The sequence below is a fragment of the Jaculus jaculus genome, chromosome 5 (genome assembly GCF_020740685.1).
Source record: "Jaculus jaculus isolate mJacJac1 chromosome 5, mJacJac1.mat.Y.cur, whole genome shotgun sequence".
NCBI classification, from domain to species: domain Eukaryota; kingdom Metazoa; phylum Chordata; class Mammalia; order Rodentia; family Dipodidae; genus Jaculus; species Jaculus jaculus.
Window position 1 is genome coordinate 173,083,012 of NC_059106.1, and position 15,429 is coordinate 173,098,440.

Sequence of the window (15,429 nt, forward strand, 5' to 3'; positions counted from 1 at the left end):
AAGCACTCCCTCCACCCCCCCCAAAATACCTGACTGCTGCTCCCACAATGCATAACCTACAGCCCCATGGGGAATACCTGCAACCCCACTGAGGAGCATCCCCAACGGTATGGGGGCAGGGATGAGGGAAAAGAGACTACCAACACATGATGTATCCATATGAAACGTCTTCTTGGCGATAGTAACAATAAACATAAAATGTGTATAACCTGTAATAATATACATAAAGTGCAACTATAAAATCAATGGATACATACTAATAAGCTTCACTGAAATTCACCTTATTGTTTCAAGTTTTCTAGTAAATTAAATATTAAATTTCATCAGCAATAAAAATAAATATTGCTTTAAAGAGGGGTGGTCAACACACTCGAGGAACAACACCCAAGACTGTCCTGTGACCGCTTCGCACATGTACGTGCCCCATACATGTACGTACACATGTGTTCACCACACAAAAAATTGGCAGAGCAACACCCAAAGTACATGAGTAAATCTACAGAAACTAATAAGGAAAAAGTGTAACACAACAGAAAAGTGGGCAAGAGGTTCCTCACAAAAGAAATGTACATGACCTATAAACGACAGTCATCTCAGCTTCAACTGGAATCTGGAAAACATAAACTGGACCTGTAAAGAGATGCTGTTTAATCCCTAGGACAAGATGTTTAATTCTCCAGACTAAGATACTATTTACTCCCTAGACTAGATACTAATTAAACTCTCAGATTAGGCACTGTTTAAATCCTCAGACTAGATACTGTTTAAGCCTCAGACTGAATACTGTTTAATCCCTCAGACTAGATACTGTTTAATACCTTACACTAGATACTGTTTAATCCCTCAGACCAGATAGTGTTTAAACCTCAGACCAGCTATTGTTTAACACCTCAAACTAGATACTGTTTAAACCCCTTAGACTAGACTTCTAGGCCTACAGACTACTTTTGGTGAGGTAAGGAGGAACAGCAAGCCCCGCCTGGCCCTGATGGAAGTGAGCAGAGCAAGCACCTAGCATTCCCCCAGAAGAGTGAGGATGTAGAAGACATGCTTGACAGCTCTAGGAAAGGTCTACCTATGATTACAAGAGCATAGTTAGCAATAATAAAACAAACAAACAATGTGGAGCCAGGCATACTGATGCACGCCTTTAATCTCAGCACTTAGGTGGCAGAGGTAGGATCGCCATGAGTTTGAAGCCACCCTGAGACTACACAGTGAATTCCAGGTCAGCCTGGGGTAGAGTGAGACCCTCCCTTGGGGAAAAAAAAAAGAAAGAAAGAAAAAAAATATGATGCAACCCAAGTTACCAACAATTCTAGAATCAGTCAACATATTTCAATGTAATGCTAATGAAAACAAAATAGCAAATAAGCTAAACATATCATTTATTGGTACATCTATAAATGGGTGACAAAATATGTAACAGATCAAGGGAATAATACACAATTCAAGGCTTAGCCCTTGGCTCTACACGCAGGCAGGCAGAGGGTGAGGTGAGTACAGGAGTCATCGGGGCGCCACACACAGCTGGGAGGCAGCAAATGGATCGACTCTACATGGATGAATTTCAGATTCTTTTGTGAATGTGTGTGTGCATATATTTTTTTTCATAAATTTTTTTAAATAAAGGAAAGCAAACAAATGCTTGTTGAAAACATGAAACTGTGTCAACTTACCAGGATAAGAATGATTCTGTTTATTTGAAGAAATTTCTGAAAGTGTATCCAGGGAATCTGACAGTCTATGAATAAGACAAACAAGATAGAGCTCATTAGAAGCAGTGGTTCTAAGATATGCTCGCATCCTCTGCTCTCACACCAACTGCTCTCTGGAATTTCATTCATTCAAGCCACATTTTCTGAGCACCCGTATGAGGCAGGAGTGAGCTCGGTCCAGCACAGGAGATAGGCCACAAGCAGATGAAGAGAACCTGCTGTCAAGGATGGGCAGTGTAGGAGTCAAAATAAGTTCACGTGAAATAGGACCTGACTCCTGACTTCTCTTTGGAACTTTATTTTCAAAAGTAAAACCAAACGATATGAAAATAAATTCATTTAATTTATTAAATTTAACAAATGTTAAATTAAAATTGTAAAAATACTCTGTTTTTTAGCTGGTCACTTCTAAACTGCCAGGCCCCTGCTCTGGTAACCCCCCCTCCCCATCTCAGTCCACCTTAAAAAATTGTAAAAACGTTACTCATTATTAAATTAGAAAGAAAGATACTGGCTGGATTTTTATATTACATAATTTTTCTGATAAAACTCTGTCTAATACAATTCAAGGCCCTTTATATTTGACTCTAAGCATAGTCTTAAAGGTCACCTTCCTAGTGGGTTACTTTTCATTTTTTGATATTCAAATCATTCTTTATTTTTAAAAGCCAATCCTGACAGCCTCATTTTCTTTCAACTGTTTACTGACCTAAATCTGCAGGGCCTCCATTTGTCAATCACCTCCTCCAACACAGCTCATTTCCATCAAGAAACCCGGCCACTCTCGCAGCGCTTGCAGGCTCATCGTGCAGCTCACGCGCACCAGTCTTACAGGACTCACAACATGCCACAGTCCACAGGAGATGGATCGACACGAAGGACAGGGCTTGAGGAGCAGGACGGGAGCTGGAATGAGCGGTGATGGACACAGGAGAGGAACTCCTAGCAGCCTTCAGCTCATCAGAAATAAGTAGCTCATGGGCTGGAGAGATGGCTTAGCGGTTAAGCACTTGCCTGTGAAGCCTAAGGATCCTGGTTCGAGGCTCAGTTCTCCAGGACCCACATAAACCAGATGCACAAGGTGGCGCACGCGTCTGGAGTTTGTTTGAAGTGGCTGGAGGCCCTGGTGCGCCCATTCCCTCTATCTGCCTCTCCTCTCTCTGCCTCTTTCTCACTCTTTCCTTCTGTCACTCTCAAATAAATAAGTAAAATATTTAAAAAAAAAAAAGAAAGAAAAATAAATAAGTACCTAGTGGTCACAATTGAGAATAGAACTTGTCTACAGGATCCATTATGTGTGGGAGGGGATCAGAAAGGATGAGGACCTTGTCCTTCAGGATCTGTTAGTTCCCCAGCCACGCATGTAAAGCCAATAGGCATTCATTTGTGGCAGAAAGAGATGATGGCACACGAGCCTGTGTGTGCACACATGTGCATGTGCATACATGCATGTGCAAGTAAATCAAATAAAAAGAAAGAAAAGCCAGCTACCATCTGAAGGTGAGAAAGGGCAGACTGATCACTGAGTCTGATTTAAAAGTTGATCGTGAAGATCAGTGGGAGATTCTGAAGAGCTCAAAATGGTTTACACTAGAACTCAAAATCAGAGACCGTGTTTGTTTTATTTGCTTATAAAATGCTTAGAACAGCACAAAGTGCTAAAAGACACTTAATAGTATTTGATGACGATGAATGAGACAATCAGAAGCTGACAGGAAGACATCTGGATGGAGACAGTGGTTCGTTTCGACAGAGCCATCCGTTTCTTTTAAGCAATGGAGGTTGCTTTCAAGCGCTCTACCTTAAAGAAGACCAAACAGACCGCAAGCAAAACGTGCCACATGTTCAAAAGGTGTTCTGCAAACAGGCAAGGAGAAGGATGCAGCTACGGGCAGCAGGTGGCTTTGGAGAGGCTTCTGGAGCCCAGCAAACACCAGGCTGGGATCAGACCTGAGCACTGGTTCCTGTGCCGAAAACGCGCCCCAGTACTGCTCTTCGTAACCGAACGTGAAGCAGACACAAGACCGCGCGCCTGGACGTGCCAAGGGAGATGAACCACGTGGCAGGGGCCAGAAGCCTGAGAGATGAGTCCACTGGACTTAGTCCACGTCAGCCATTTGCCAGGTGCGGTCACCGGCCACCGAGGAGAGGGAGGAAGACAAGCAGGGGGACCCACTGCTGTCTGCGGATCAGGAGTCAGGACAGGGCCTCCCCTCCCCCCTCCGCAGACGCGGACACAGTGTGACCCTGGAGTCCAGGGCAGACACGTCCTGTTCACTAGACAGACGCAGCTGCTTTTCTGCATTAAGATAAGCGACTACTAGACAAACAGAACAGAGAACCTCAAAGGGTAGACTCTGGTGCGCGGGGACAGGGGCGGAATAAAAGAAAAGAAAACACTGGGCTGACTCCAGTTTCTCCATTAACAAACAACCAACATGACTTCAGATGAGCTTGTTTTTCTCTTGAAACCTGTTTCTGTAAAATGGGAATGATCGTAGCTCATGGCTCCCTAGGTCTGTGGGAGCAAGGGCATCTGTAGCTAACATGCCCAGTGCAGAGCTTAGCTCAGGAAACCCTCAATAAAGACTTGTATACCCACTGTGATTTTGTAGCTTCCTGGCCAATGAGTTACCAGGATTAAGGAAAATAACATTTCCATAAAGACACAAAAAGCTCTGTAAGCTGAGCGACTGATTATCAAAAAAGACAATGATATCATATACAGTGTGAAAGAAATTAATTCACAAAGCATATATAGCTATTCAATAAGGAAAGGATGCAGAGGCAGAAATAAGATGTAAAATGAAAGCCTTGGCTTGCCCAGAAGCAGCCACAGTCTGGTCATTAGGGAAGGAGTCGAGACCCCCAGAGTGAGGCTGGGGTTCTCGGCTGACGGGTGCGGTTACACCATGCATGCTAGCTCTTGCTGAAAGACCAGCAAATACCCTCGCCTCTGACAAGCTCCTTCCAGCACATAGCGAGATGAACTTCACATTTCCCCTGGCAGTTCATGAGGACCTATGTTGGTTCAACCTGCTTTATAAACCAGAGTAAGGTGTACGCAAGTATACTGTCTCACGAAGAAACACTAGGAAGGTTTATTATGTGTAAATCCTTGAAACCTCACTTCCCCCAAAGATCTACTGCCTATCTATTTTTTGAAAATGAAAGAAATCAGAGGGAAAAGCCATTTTGGTTCCATTAGGTTTGTAGGAGAATGAATGGGTGCCTGCTGGCAGGAAATTCAATGTAGTTAGGATGGGACTGAGGCGATCAGAGAGCATTGTTACTTTTGTTTGCATGACAGATTAAGCTTGCTACTCTCACTGTTCTTAGCTGCAAACGCCAGTTCTAACAGCCTACACATACTCAAGGGTTTGCAAATGAGGAGAAAAGGAGGTTTTTAAAATTGCAAATCCTCAGCAAGGCAAATTTAGCTTTCTATGAGCCTTCCCTGTGAGGAAGGTGGTTGATTAACCCTGTGAAAGAAGGCATGTTGCTTAGCTCCCACATACAACTGGGGTCTCTGTGTGCCCCTGAAAACTACACAATGTTCACATAAAGACACAGAAATTGTCCTCTCACCTTTGCACCCTGGACGGGGGAGCAAATATTCCGTATCTCGGTGAACACTTGAAGTACTGCACACCTCCCACTGAGCCGTCATTCTTGCCATGGGGTTTCTCAAGCTCTATGCCGTACCAATGCCCTGGGACACGAAGAACGCGTTTTAAAGGCATCTGCACTTTATTCAAAATTGTGCAATTATATGAACTCAAAGTCTGGATGGCTTAACATCTTCACAAATGACCGAAATGATAGAAGATCGAGATCATTAAGCTTTCAAATGATGAAAATCATAAAATAAAACTTGAAAATTTGAAAAGTGGGAAAAAAAACATTTTACCAGCATAATTGCACAGCGGTACATTAAGGGAGGAAAATAAAATATACAAACTCAAACTTGCAAAGGATTAGCTATTTTGCAAGCAGAGTACAACCAAAACATATCTTAAAACTATAATAAAAAAGAAACTGCCCTTGACTGTAACGTGCTGTCTCAGAGAGAGAAGCATGATATAGCACAGAGCTACATAAATCCTACAGTGGGCACACACTCTCCATCGCACTCTCCAAATATGAAAGCCTCCACAAGCAGCTGTTAAATAATTAGACAAGGACAAGGATGACAAGGACAGACACCACCGGGCACCATGGTGAGGCTGCTTGGCTTTCTTAACGGAACAAAAAGACTTAGGTTAGCTAATAGGGAAATTTTTCTTAAAGACTTTTAGCATCTCAAGGGCTCTCTCTGAAGAGAATGAGGATCCAGAGGGATAAAAACAGAAGCCTCCATGCTGTGTTTCCACCAACGTAAGGCAAATGGACACACTCCTAACGCAAGGATTCCAAAGTGGAGGGCACCCCAGACCAGCTACAAGTGCCTATTGGGTCATTTATTTGTAGTTTAAGAAAACAGTACACTTCAGTGTAATGGGGGCAGGGAGAGGGAACATGAGAATATAACCAGATGGGAATATGACCATTAGGCAATATGTTCATACGATACGGTTCTCAATTAAAATATATATATACTTAAAAGGGCTGCAGAAATGGCTTAGTGGTTAAGGCACTTTCCTGCAAAGCCAAAAGACCCAGGTTTGATTCCCCAGGACCTACATAAAGCCAGACACACAAAATGGCACAAGTGCCTGAAGTTTGTTTGCAGTGGCTGAGGCCCTGACATGTCCATATATTCCCTCCCTCCCTCCCTCCCTCTCTCTCTCTCTCTCTCTCTCTCTCTCTCTAACAAATTAATTAAATAAATTTAAAACAGCAGTGTGGTGGTTAAAAAATGATATACATAATAAAACAGTACAGTAGTGATTGTATTTAGTCTCCTGCGATCAATATCAAATAGAAAAGGAGCAAAAAAATCAAGAAACATACTATAGACTGTAATACAGAAATATTGTTATTTTCAATTTGCTTGTTTACAGTCAATCATAGGATCCTGAAAAACCCAGCCTAATCACTTCTCAGCCTTTTGGCTAAGATCAGGAATGAAAAGCCAGCCTAGAAGAATTCCTTAACCCTTTTTTCTTCTCGTGCTCAAAAAGATGACTTGATCCTACTTCTAGACACTGGGGTATGTGCTTCATATAGTCCCCAGTGTTGTGGCATGAAGATCTTCCTATTTAAGGATTAATTGTCTTTATAAGGTAGCATTGACAAAAAGTGTTGGAGTAGCAAGCATGACCTCTTTCAGGTATGGATATTAGAACCTATAAAAGCCTACATGTTGCCACTGTTCTGAAGAAATGATCTAAATTTAGATGCCAAAAAAATGTGCTGCCACTTCCTTTAAGGGCAGGATGACTTTTGAAAAAACTTATTTATTTATTTGAGAAAGCGAGAGAGGGAAAGAAGCAGACACACACAGACACAGAGAGAGAGAGAGAGATTGAGAATGGGCCTCTAGACATTACGAATGAACTCCAGACGCATGTGCATCTAGTTTACGTGGGTCCTGGGGAATCGAACCAAGGTCCTTGGCTTTGCAGGCAAATGACTTAACTGCTAAGCCATCTCTAAGGGCAAGATGACTTTTTTGTTTATTTTTACTTATTTGAGAGCAAGAGACACAGAAAGAGGTAGATATAGAGAGAGTGAGTAAATGGGCACGCCAGGGCCGCCAGCCACTGCAAACGAACTCCAGACACATGCATCCCCTTGGGCATCTGGCTAACGTGGGTCCTGGGGAACAGAGCCTCGAACCAAGGTCCTTAGGCTTCACAGGCAAGTACTTAGCCACTAAGCCATCTCTCCAGCCCCAGGATGACTTTTTAACACAAGACTTTCCAACTTTCATTATATTTGCTTATTGTTTCTTAAGTTTCTAAATGTTAGAAGGCAATCTAAAAGAATGAATTGTACCAAAAGCATCAAACCACCCTAGTCTTCCTTAATATAGATGAAGAAAGGGAGCTTCTGGTTTTTGTTTTTGGTTTTTTCGAGGTAGGGTCTCACTCTAGCCCAGGCTGACTGGGAATTCGCTATGGAGTCTCAGGGTGGCCTTGAACTCATGGTGGTCCTCCTACATCTGCCTCCTGAGTGCTGGGATTAAAGGGGTGCGCCACCATGCCTGGCTGGTTTTTTTTTTTTTTTTTTGCATGTTTATTTTGTTCTGTTTTGTGAAGATCTTACTCTAGCCCAAATTCCCAGTCTGACCTGAAACTTACTCTGTAGCCCAGGCTGGCCTCAAACTCATGAGGATCTCAGCCTCCTAAGTGCTGGGAATAAAGGCATGCACCTGGCCTTACCTGTGGCTTCTAAGGTTTTCATCTGAGAACTATGTTAAGTACATCTTGCCCAGTGTGAGACTCTGGGGGAGACCTGTGGGAGCCATCTGTGCAAATAATAGTGTACTGAGAGGCAAGTTGCCAAGCCCTTTCTGGCGTCTGTCCACAGGGCCCCGACAACTTTCTCCAGGTTCTCTTTCTGTGGGTGTCTGCATAGAGGGCAGCCCTGGAGAACAGAGGTGTCTCCCTGCAGAGTAGAAGGCTTCATGCTAAGCACCAAGCTCTGTCTCCTGTCCTGGAACATGAGGTGCTGGGTGTGCAGGCCTCTCAGGTCAGGGCCTCACTGCTCCAGCCCGTGGGATCTATGCAGAAGCCCAGACTCTAGCTACTGCTAGTATTGTGAGCTCTGAAGTCCTTCATCTCTTGGCCAAGAAGTTTTATGTCTTCCAACAACATCTATGAAACCGTGGTAAGTAATTTGCAGCTTGCAATAGAGGAAAATCTCACCTCCTTGGTGGTTCTTGATTGAATGGTACCCTACAAACTTTTTTTAAATCAACTGTGCAGGTAACAAGTTCCTAACATGCTGCAACGCCACCATGTGTTAAAAGAGAGTACTGCTATTAAAACACAAATGGTTTCCTGCAACTGGCTTCACTTTACAATTACAAGGTTTGAAAATGCAAAAGAAAATAATCTTTACTTTTGATGACACACTATTAAGTAGATTAAGATGAATATATAAATTCATAAGCATGTATTTTATTTTTAAAAAAGACTCTCATGGCCCATGAAAACTTTTTATCTTCCTTGCTCTTCTCCAAGCCCCTCAAGGAAAGCTGCACACTCAGCTGATCACTCGCTTACTCACTTCAAGGATGATCATCAGAAACACCTGACCCTCCTCACCCTGCACAACCAGTGGTGAGACAGAATGAACTGGGGAATGACAACTAATGTAACGTTAGACACGTGAAAACACAACTGCCAGGAGCTGGTCAGCTTGGGCAGCCTGAACACATCACCCAGTCACGTGTCCCTTGCCGGTGCTGTTGCCCACAAGCACTGAGGATTCAGAATGGCTCTGCGACTCGACTTCACTCCCCTCTGAGATGCTGAACATTCTGTAGCCTGAACACTTCAAACTGAATGAAGAGCATGTGAGTGAGTTTACCTGGAGCAAAGTTTGTCGTTCCAAAGAACTTGATGGTCCCAACTCTCTGGCCTACCACCAGCACTCTGTCTCCGAGGCGAAGCTCTCCTTGCCGACTGCTATTTGCTGCAGACGTTGCTGAAGAACTCAAACCTGTTGAAGTGCGGGGGGGGGGGGCAGGGGAGATGGGCAGGAGAGAGGCGAGAAGACACAGGAAGGAAAAATTCCAAACGCACGTGAGCTATTAAAAGCAGTCACTCTGTATCCTAAGTCCTCGTTTAGCTAATCAGAGCTTCAGGCGCTCAGTGCCTTTTGCTGCATGTCATTTACAGACAGGATGGCTTCCGGAGACACTCAGCGGCTCCTGGTGAAGAATCAGCAGTCAGGGAGGGCTGGCTCTGCCACAGCAGCGGTCAGGTGTCTCACGGGAAGAAGAGCAGCTAACTGCGGTAGGCCGCAAGCTCTGCCGCCTGTGACAGTGGACACCCGCGACGCTGAAGCATGATGCAGACACAGGCCCACACACAGGGACGAAGGTCATGCATGCATCCCAATAGACTTGACAAAGACCGGCAGGAGGTCAGTCTTGGCCAGTGGGCCACCCTTATTCAAGTAAAACACGGAGCTTCTTGTTCACCTGGACACAATAGGTAATACACACGGGAACGTGCCGAAGTGAAACTGCTGCAGGTGGAGTGTCCCTAATCAGAACAATGCAAAATGTGAAGTGCTCCAAATCTGGCACCTCCTGGGAACAGGTGCTCAAAATGCTAGCTTCAGATTAGAAATGATCAGCTAGCAAGTCCATGCAGACATTCCAAAACCCAGAAAGTCTGCAATTCAAAACCCTTCTTGTCCCAAGCATTGTGGGAAAGGTACTGAACCAATGTCTGATCTCAAATACCCCAAACTGCTTTCACAATTAAGAACAAAACCATTCCCTCTCACCTTGATGCAAAATGAAACCCCAAGATGCCCACTGTTAAATACCGTCTTAAATGCAACTGTTCAAATATGGCAGTTAGAAGGCCTTGACCCACAGGTACCGTGGCATTGTAATTGAATACACCATCTGGGAAGGCCCAGAAAGCCCTAAGTGAGAACCTAGGAGGGAAGGCAGGTCAACCGTGGCCCTGTGTGAAGAAGGTCTGGATACAAGGGCACGCTACAGAGCCCAGTCCTCCTCACACTGCCGTTCTATGGCTCTGCAAGGGTTACAGTGCAGTGCGCTTTTCATAAAAGTGGCAGTGACTGGCAAGATGTGGCGTTCCAGCTCGGGAAGCCACACCTACGTTAACACCGAATCATGAGCTCCTCAGGCCCTGCTCCTGGAGACAGTGGTCCAGAGAAGCAACTTCCACAGTGGGAGACAGTGAGGCCAAGGCCCAGAACACACGCTTCCTCCCTCCATCCCCCTCCCTTAACCCTTTCTCCACCCACCCCGAGCCTCCAGCTGTTGGCCATCTTCACATTCTCTGCTCTCTACAGTTCATATCTACAGAAAAGTCTATCTCATCACTCTGGAAGTTAATGAAATGTCTCCAGGAGTCAAAACCATGAACCACACCCCAACACACACTCACCCTCCCAATCCCCCACCCCCGTGAAAGCCCCTTTCTCAAGCTGATCATTGGTTTTTTAAGTTTTGTTTTTTTGAGGTAGGGTCTTACTCTAGCTCAGGCTGACCTGGAATTCACTATGGGCACCACCACGCCCAGTTTTTTTGATCATTGTTTTTATCTGCATTATTTAGTTTGACATAACCCTGAGATGTATAAAAGGGAAAAATGGTATGTACATAGACAAACTGGAACTGCTCATTATAAAAGTATAAAATTTAATTCAAACCCCACATGTACATTTTAAAATAAAGTGAATGGTAAGAGCCCAAGTTCCAAACAAAGGGATCTTAAATGTAAGAGCAGGAGAGCTGTGTGGTGGTCACAGCACTGTTTCCATTCTGCTCCCCATGCATCACAGAAATTCGCTGGGGCAGGGAAGAAGGAGATTCTCAGAGAAACACTGCAGGTAAGTGCTTCCGGGTCAGACTTGTAGGATCCTCACTTTTAGGGTCCTCACTCTTAGGTCTGTTATATTTGGGGGGCATTTATTTTCTATAATAAAATACTGATTCAGTGCAAATATTAAAAACTTGAGGAAAAGACACTGGTAAGGGCCACGAGCTTCCTCAGAACTACTTGTGCCAGCGTGGCTCTACTTGCTTTCTGCACAAGTTTATGATGTGCACACAACTGGACTAGACACAGCCCACGGGCTTCAACCAGAACCTTGGCAGTGTCTTACGCAACCCCCACACATAACTGAAGGGAAGTGGACGGGGGGGGACTGTGCAGGACCCTCGGCCGACTAAGGCCACCTGAGAAGCAGGCTGTCACCGACATGCTGAAAGGGACCCTTCGAGCCTTCCCTGCATAGTTCAGATAACCACCAGCTTTTTAAATATCATTTTTCAACATGAATATGGCACGTGAAAAAACTAAGACACAAAGGGAATTCAGATGGGACAGAGCCACCAAGAATAAACTAGACAAGGGCTGGAGATATGGCTTAGCGGTTAAAGCGCTTGTCTGCAAAGCCAAAGGACCCAGGCTCGCGTAAGCCAGATGCACAAGGGGGCACATGCGTCTGGAGTTTGTTTGCAGTGGCTAGAGGCCCTGGAGCTCCTATTTCCCCCCCATCTCCTTGCCCCCCCCATATATAAAAATAAAATATTTTTTAAAACAAATAAAGTAGATGAAAGTCAATGCAACAATGGCAAAACAGGGTCCTGGCTTAAGGCTCAGGGGAGGCAGGGAAAAGAGCAACTTCAATCAGACTGAAGTAAAGGGTTGCTTCAACACTTTTAAAAGAGCAAATCTACTTACAAACAAACCAAGATAAAAAACACCAAGAAAGCCCGGCTGAAAAAGCCATAGATACCGGCAGTGGCTCTGGAGGGGAGAGAGGGGCTTTTTCTCAGGGTCTTCTTGCTGTGGCCACTCGGTTTCTCAGGGCAGCTCTGCCTGTGCTCCAGAGAAGACATGGAGGAAGAGCTGCTGACCGACGTGCGCTGGGTAACTGCAACGGGGAAGGAGAGGCACACTTAAAGTGGGGAGAACAAAAACAAAGGGAGGACTAAGAGGCTTTGCTGAGCAAATCCTGCTGGAAGACTTCACTCAACTTCAACTGTGGATTAGCCAGTGTCAAATTAAATGCTGATTCCATCCAAATATGCTGATGTTTACACATAAAATATATTGGATTTTGAGGGTTCACAGTGTAACATGGCACTCTTATATGGAGGAGTACATCAGCATATTCTAACCATATCCCTCACCTCTCTCCTTAGGGGTAGTTATAACCGAAGCCCTTCTTGTTTACAATATATGTATGCTTCTACTGTGTTTTAAATTTTTTTTATTTATTTATTTGAGAGTGACAGACACAGAGAGAAAGACAGGTAGAGGGAGAGAGAGAGAATGGGCGCGCCAGGGCTTCCAGTCTCTGCAAACGAACTCCAGACGTGTGTGCCCCCTTGTGCATCTGGCTAACGTGGGACCTAGGGAACCGAGCCTCGAACCGGGGTCCTTAGGCTTCACAGGCAAGCGCTTAACTGCTAAGCCATCTCTCCAGCCCTCAAAATGTTTTAATACGGAACTTAGTCACCTTAAAACACATGAGGTGATAGATAAGGCCAAGCTCTCCCCACCATGGGACACCATTCACGCCTTCTCGTCATCCAGTCACATACCTCTCTGAGCATGCATAAGGACCACAGTGCAGGGCTACGTATATACTTTTAAGTATGTACTTTTATTATAAACTGAACTTGAAAACTAGGAAATTTTCAAAGGCAATTTTTACAATGATGGCTTTTCCCTTGCCAACTTCGAAACTTCACCCCCATATGAATTAGTTCTGCACTGTGTTACATGAAAGTTCCATTGATGAATGCAGTTGTGAAAAGCAAAAGCTGTCAGTTACATTACCATCTTTCTCTGCCACTGCTTTCAGTTCTTCACTAGGTGGCAATGAAAGTGTGGATTCCGAAGCACTCTCTTTTTTTGATGTCATCAATCCTAGGACACAGAAACAAGACTCTTTGAACAAAACATAATTTCATTTTTAAAAAAATTAGCAGGAAATTTTACTTTTTAGAAAACAATTTATTTGAGAGAGAGAATGGGGGAACCAGGGCTTCCAGCCACTGAAAATGAACTCCAGATGGTGTGTCACTTTGTGCATCTGGCTTACGTGGGTCATAGGGAATCAAACCTGGGTCCTTTGCTTTGCAGGCAAGCATCCTAACCACTAAGAAATCCCTCCAGCCCAAAATTTTTTCTTTTTAAAGTACATGCATCCTTCATCATGTACATCTTCTCCACATTTAAGAACATGCTGGGTAATCCTTTCAAAGATAGACAGACAGTAGAAGTCATCATCTCATTTGCATCCTTAAATCCCTGACACAAATAAAATAAAAATAAAGGAGAAAGAAAAGAATATACTCACAGTATAACTAAGAACCCCAACTTTTTAATAAAGTTATTTTATTTATTTATTTGAGAGAGAGAAAGAGGCAGATAGAGAGAGAATGGGCATGTCAGGACCTCTATCCACTGCAAATGAACTCCAGATGCATGCATCAATCTTGTGCATCTGGCTTTATGTGGGTAATGAGAAATCAAACCTTGGTCCTTTGGGTTTGCAGGCATTGCCTTAACTACTAAGCCATCTCTCCAGCCCAAGAACCCCAACTTTACACCCACTGCAAAGTTCTAAAAAGTAGGAAGCATTGACTTTGATAGTGAATGCACTTGCTTAGTGTGTCCCAGGTATGAGCTACCTGAGAACAGATCCAACAAATAGGTTCTCTAATAAAATAAATGTGTAATCATACCAAGATCTTTTAATTATCTAATTAAACAGAAAAATATTCCAAGCACATAATTAACAAGGTGGCATATGTGTCTAGAGTTCATTTGCAGCAGCTAGAGGCCCTGATGTGCCCATTCTCTCTCTCCCTCTCTCTCTCTCTTTCTCTCATAAATGCAAAGATGTCAGTTCTTCTCGAACTGATTAAAAGTTTAAATATAACACCCACTTAAACCTCAACAAATTCTTTTTAAAAGAAACAACAACTTGTTGTAAACTTTACAAAGAAAGTATAATTTATAAGGGCAAAAGATGGGCAAGACAATCTTTAGGATAGGAGGCTTTCCTCTGTCCTCGGTGCTGAGATGTGTCAGAGCAACTCTGAGGCACAATATTAACTACAGGAGATTCTGACAGCCACGTGAAGCACTACAGAAAGGGAAACCATATTTTCAGACACAATCTTCTCAACCTTTCTGTGCAGCTTCTGATGAGTGGGCAGGCTGCTGACCGCCGTTCTGCCTAGTACTACTCGCTGCAGTATATAAAATACTCTTCCAGCCCATCCCCATCTAATGTTCCACTGCGAGAACCAAAGATGTGATGTGCCCAAATGAAGCAGGCAGCGGGCGAGCGAACAAGTAACGCCTGGGCAGCACTTAGAGAATAAGGGAATTAAAGCGGGCGGAGCTGGGGGAGCGGTCTCTGGAGAGCGGCACAGTGTGCAGGAGAAGAGGAACACCGAGGCCGAAGTCACACCCCGACGCGCAGAGTGTGGCCAAGTGTGGGGTAAGCCCGTGAGTGCAGAGGGCAGGGACACGCAGACACAGGAGGGCACCGGAGTCAGGAGGGCCCTGGCCGTCCCAGAGCGGGGTGAGCTCGCATGCAGTCACTGCACTGGGGAGGAGAGGAGCCCGGAGAGCAGAGCGCCACGACCTTTCGGAGGCAAGTCCTGCGGCTATGCGGGTGGATGACGGGGCTCCAGGCACGCAGACAGAAGGAAAGACAAGGAAGGGACCAAGCAGAAGCGTCCTTGTAAGGAATCCAAGCCACTGATCATGATTGAGGCTACAATCACAAGGATGCAGTTTTCTGAAATTCAGCTTTGGCTGTAGGCTGACCAAAAATAGGGAGCAGTTCGAAGACCCCACAGAGAAAACAAAAGAATGGAGAAGATCACCGAGCCCCTGGTTTGACCCACCAGAGTTCACTTTAGACGGGACGTGGGCCACTTCGGGCCTGTGCGGCCGGAGGAGAGGCGCGGGGCGAGCGGAAGGCGCGTGTGCTGCGCTCTTCTTCCCGTCCTTCGCCTTGCTTATCTTTGAAAGAGGTGCAAAAATACCTAGGGGCAGACACAGAATTTTAGTTAGTGTTGAAA

General features: G+C 44.7%; 1 protein-coding gene across 2 annotated transcripts in view; it reads right to left on the bottom strand.

The window, feature by feature from the left end:
* Clip4 (CAP-Gly domain containing linker protein family member 4) overlaps positions 1-15,429 on the bottom strand; it is a 68,558-nt gene that overhangs the window by 15,562 nt on the left and 37,567 nt on the right. For both annotated transcript variants that reach the window (XM_045149444.1, XM_045149443.1), the window contains exons 9-14: positions 15,253-15,393; positions 13,166-13,255; positions 12,117-12,254; positions 9,198-9,329; positions 5,307-5,430; positions 1,680-1,744 (exon numbers count right to left, since the gene is read on the bottom strand). In XM_045149444.1, the coding sequence (XP_045005379.1) occupies positions 1,680-1,744; positions 5,307-5,430; positions 9,198-9,329; positions 12,117-12,254; positions 13,166-13,255; positions 15,253-15,393 (690 nt within the window). The remainder of the gene's footprint in view (positions 1-1,679; positions 1,745-5,306; positions 5,431-9,197; positions 9,330-12,116; positions 12,255-13,165; positions 13,256-15,252; positions 15,394-15,429) is intronic.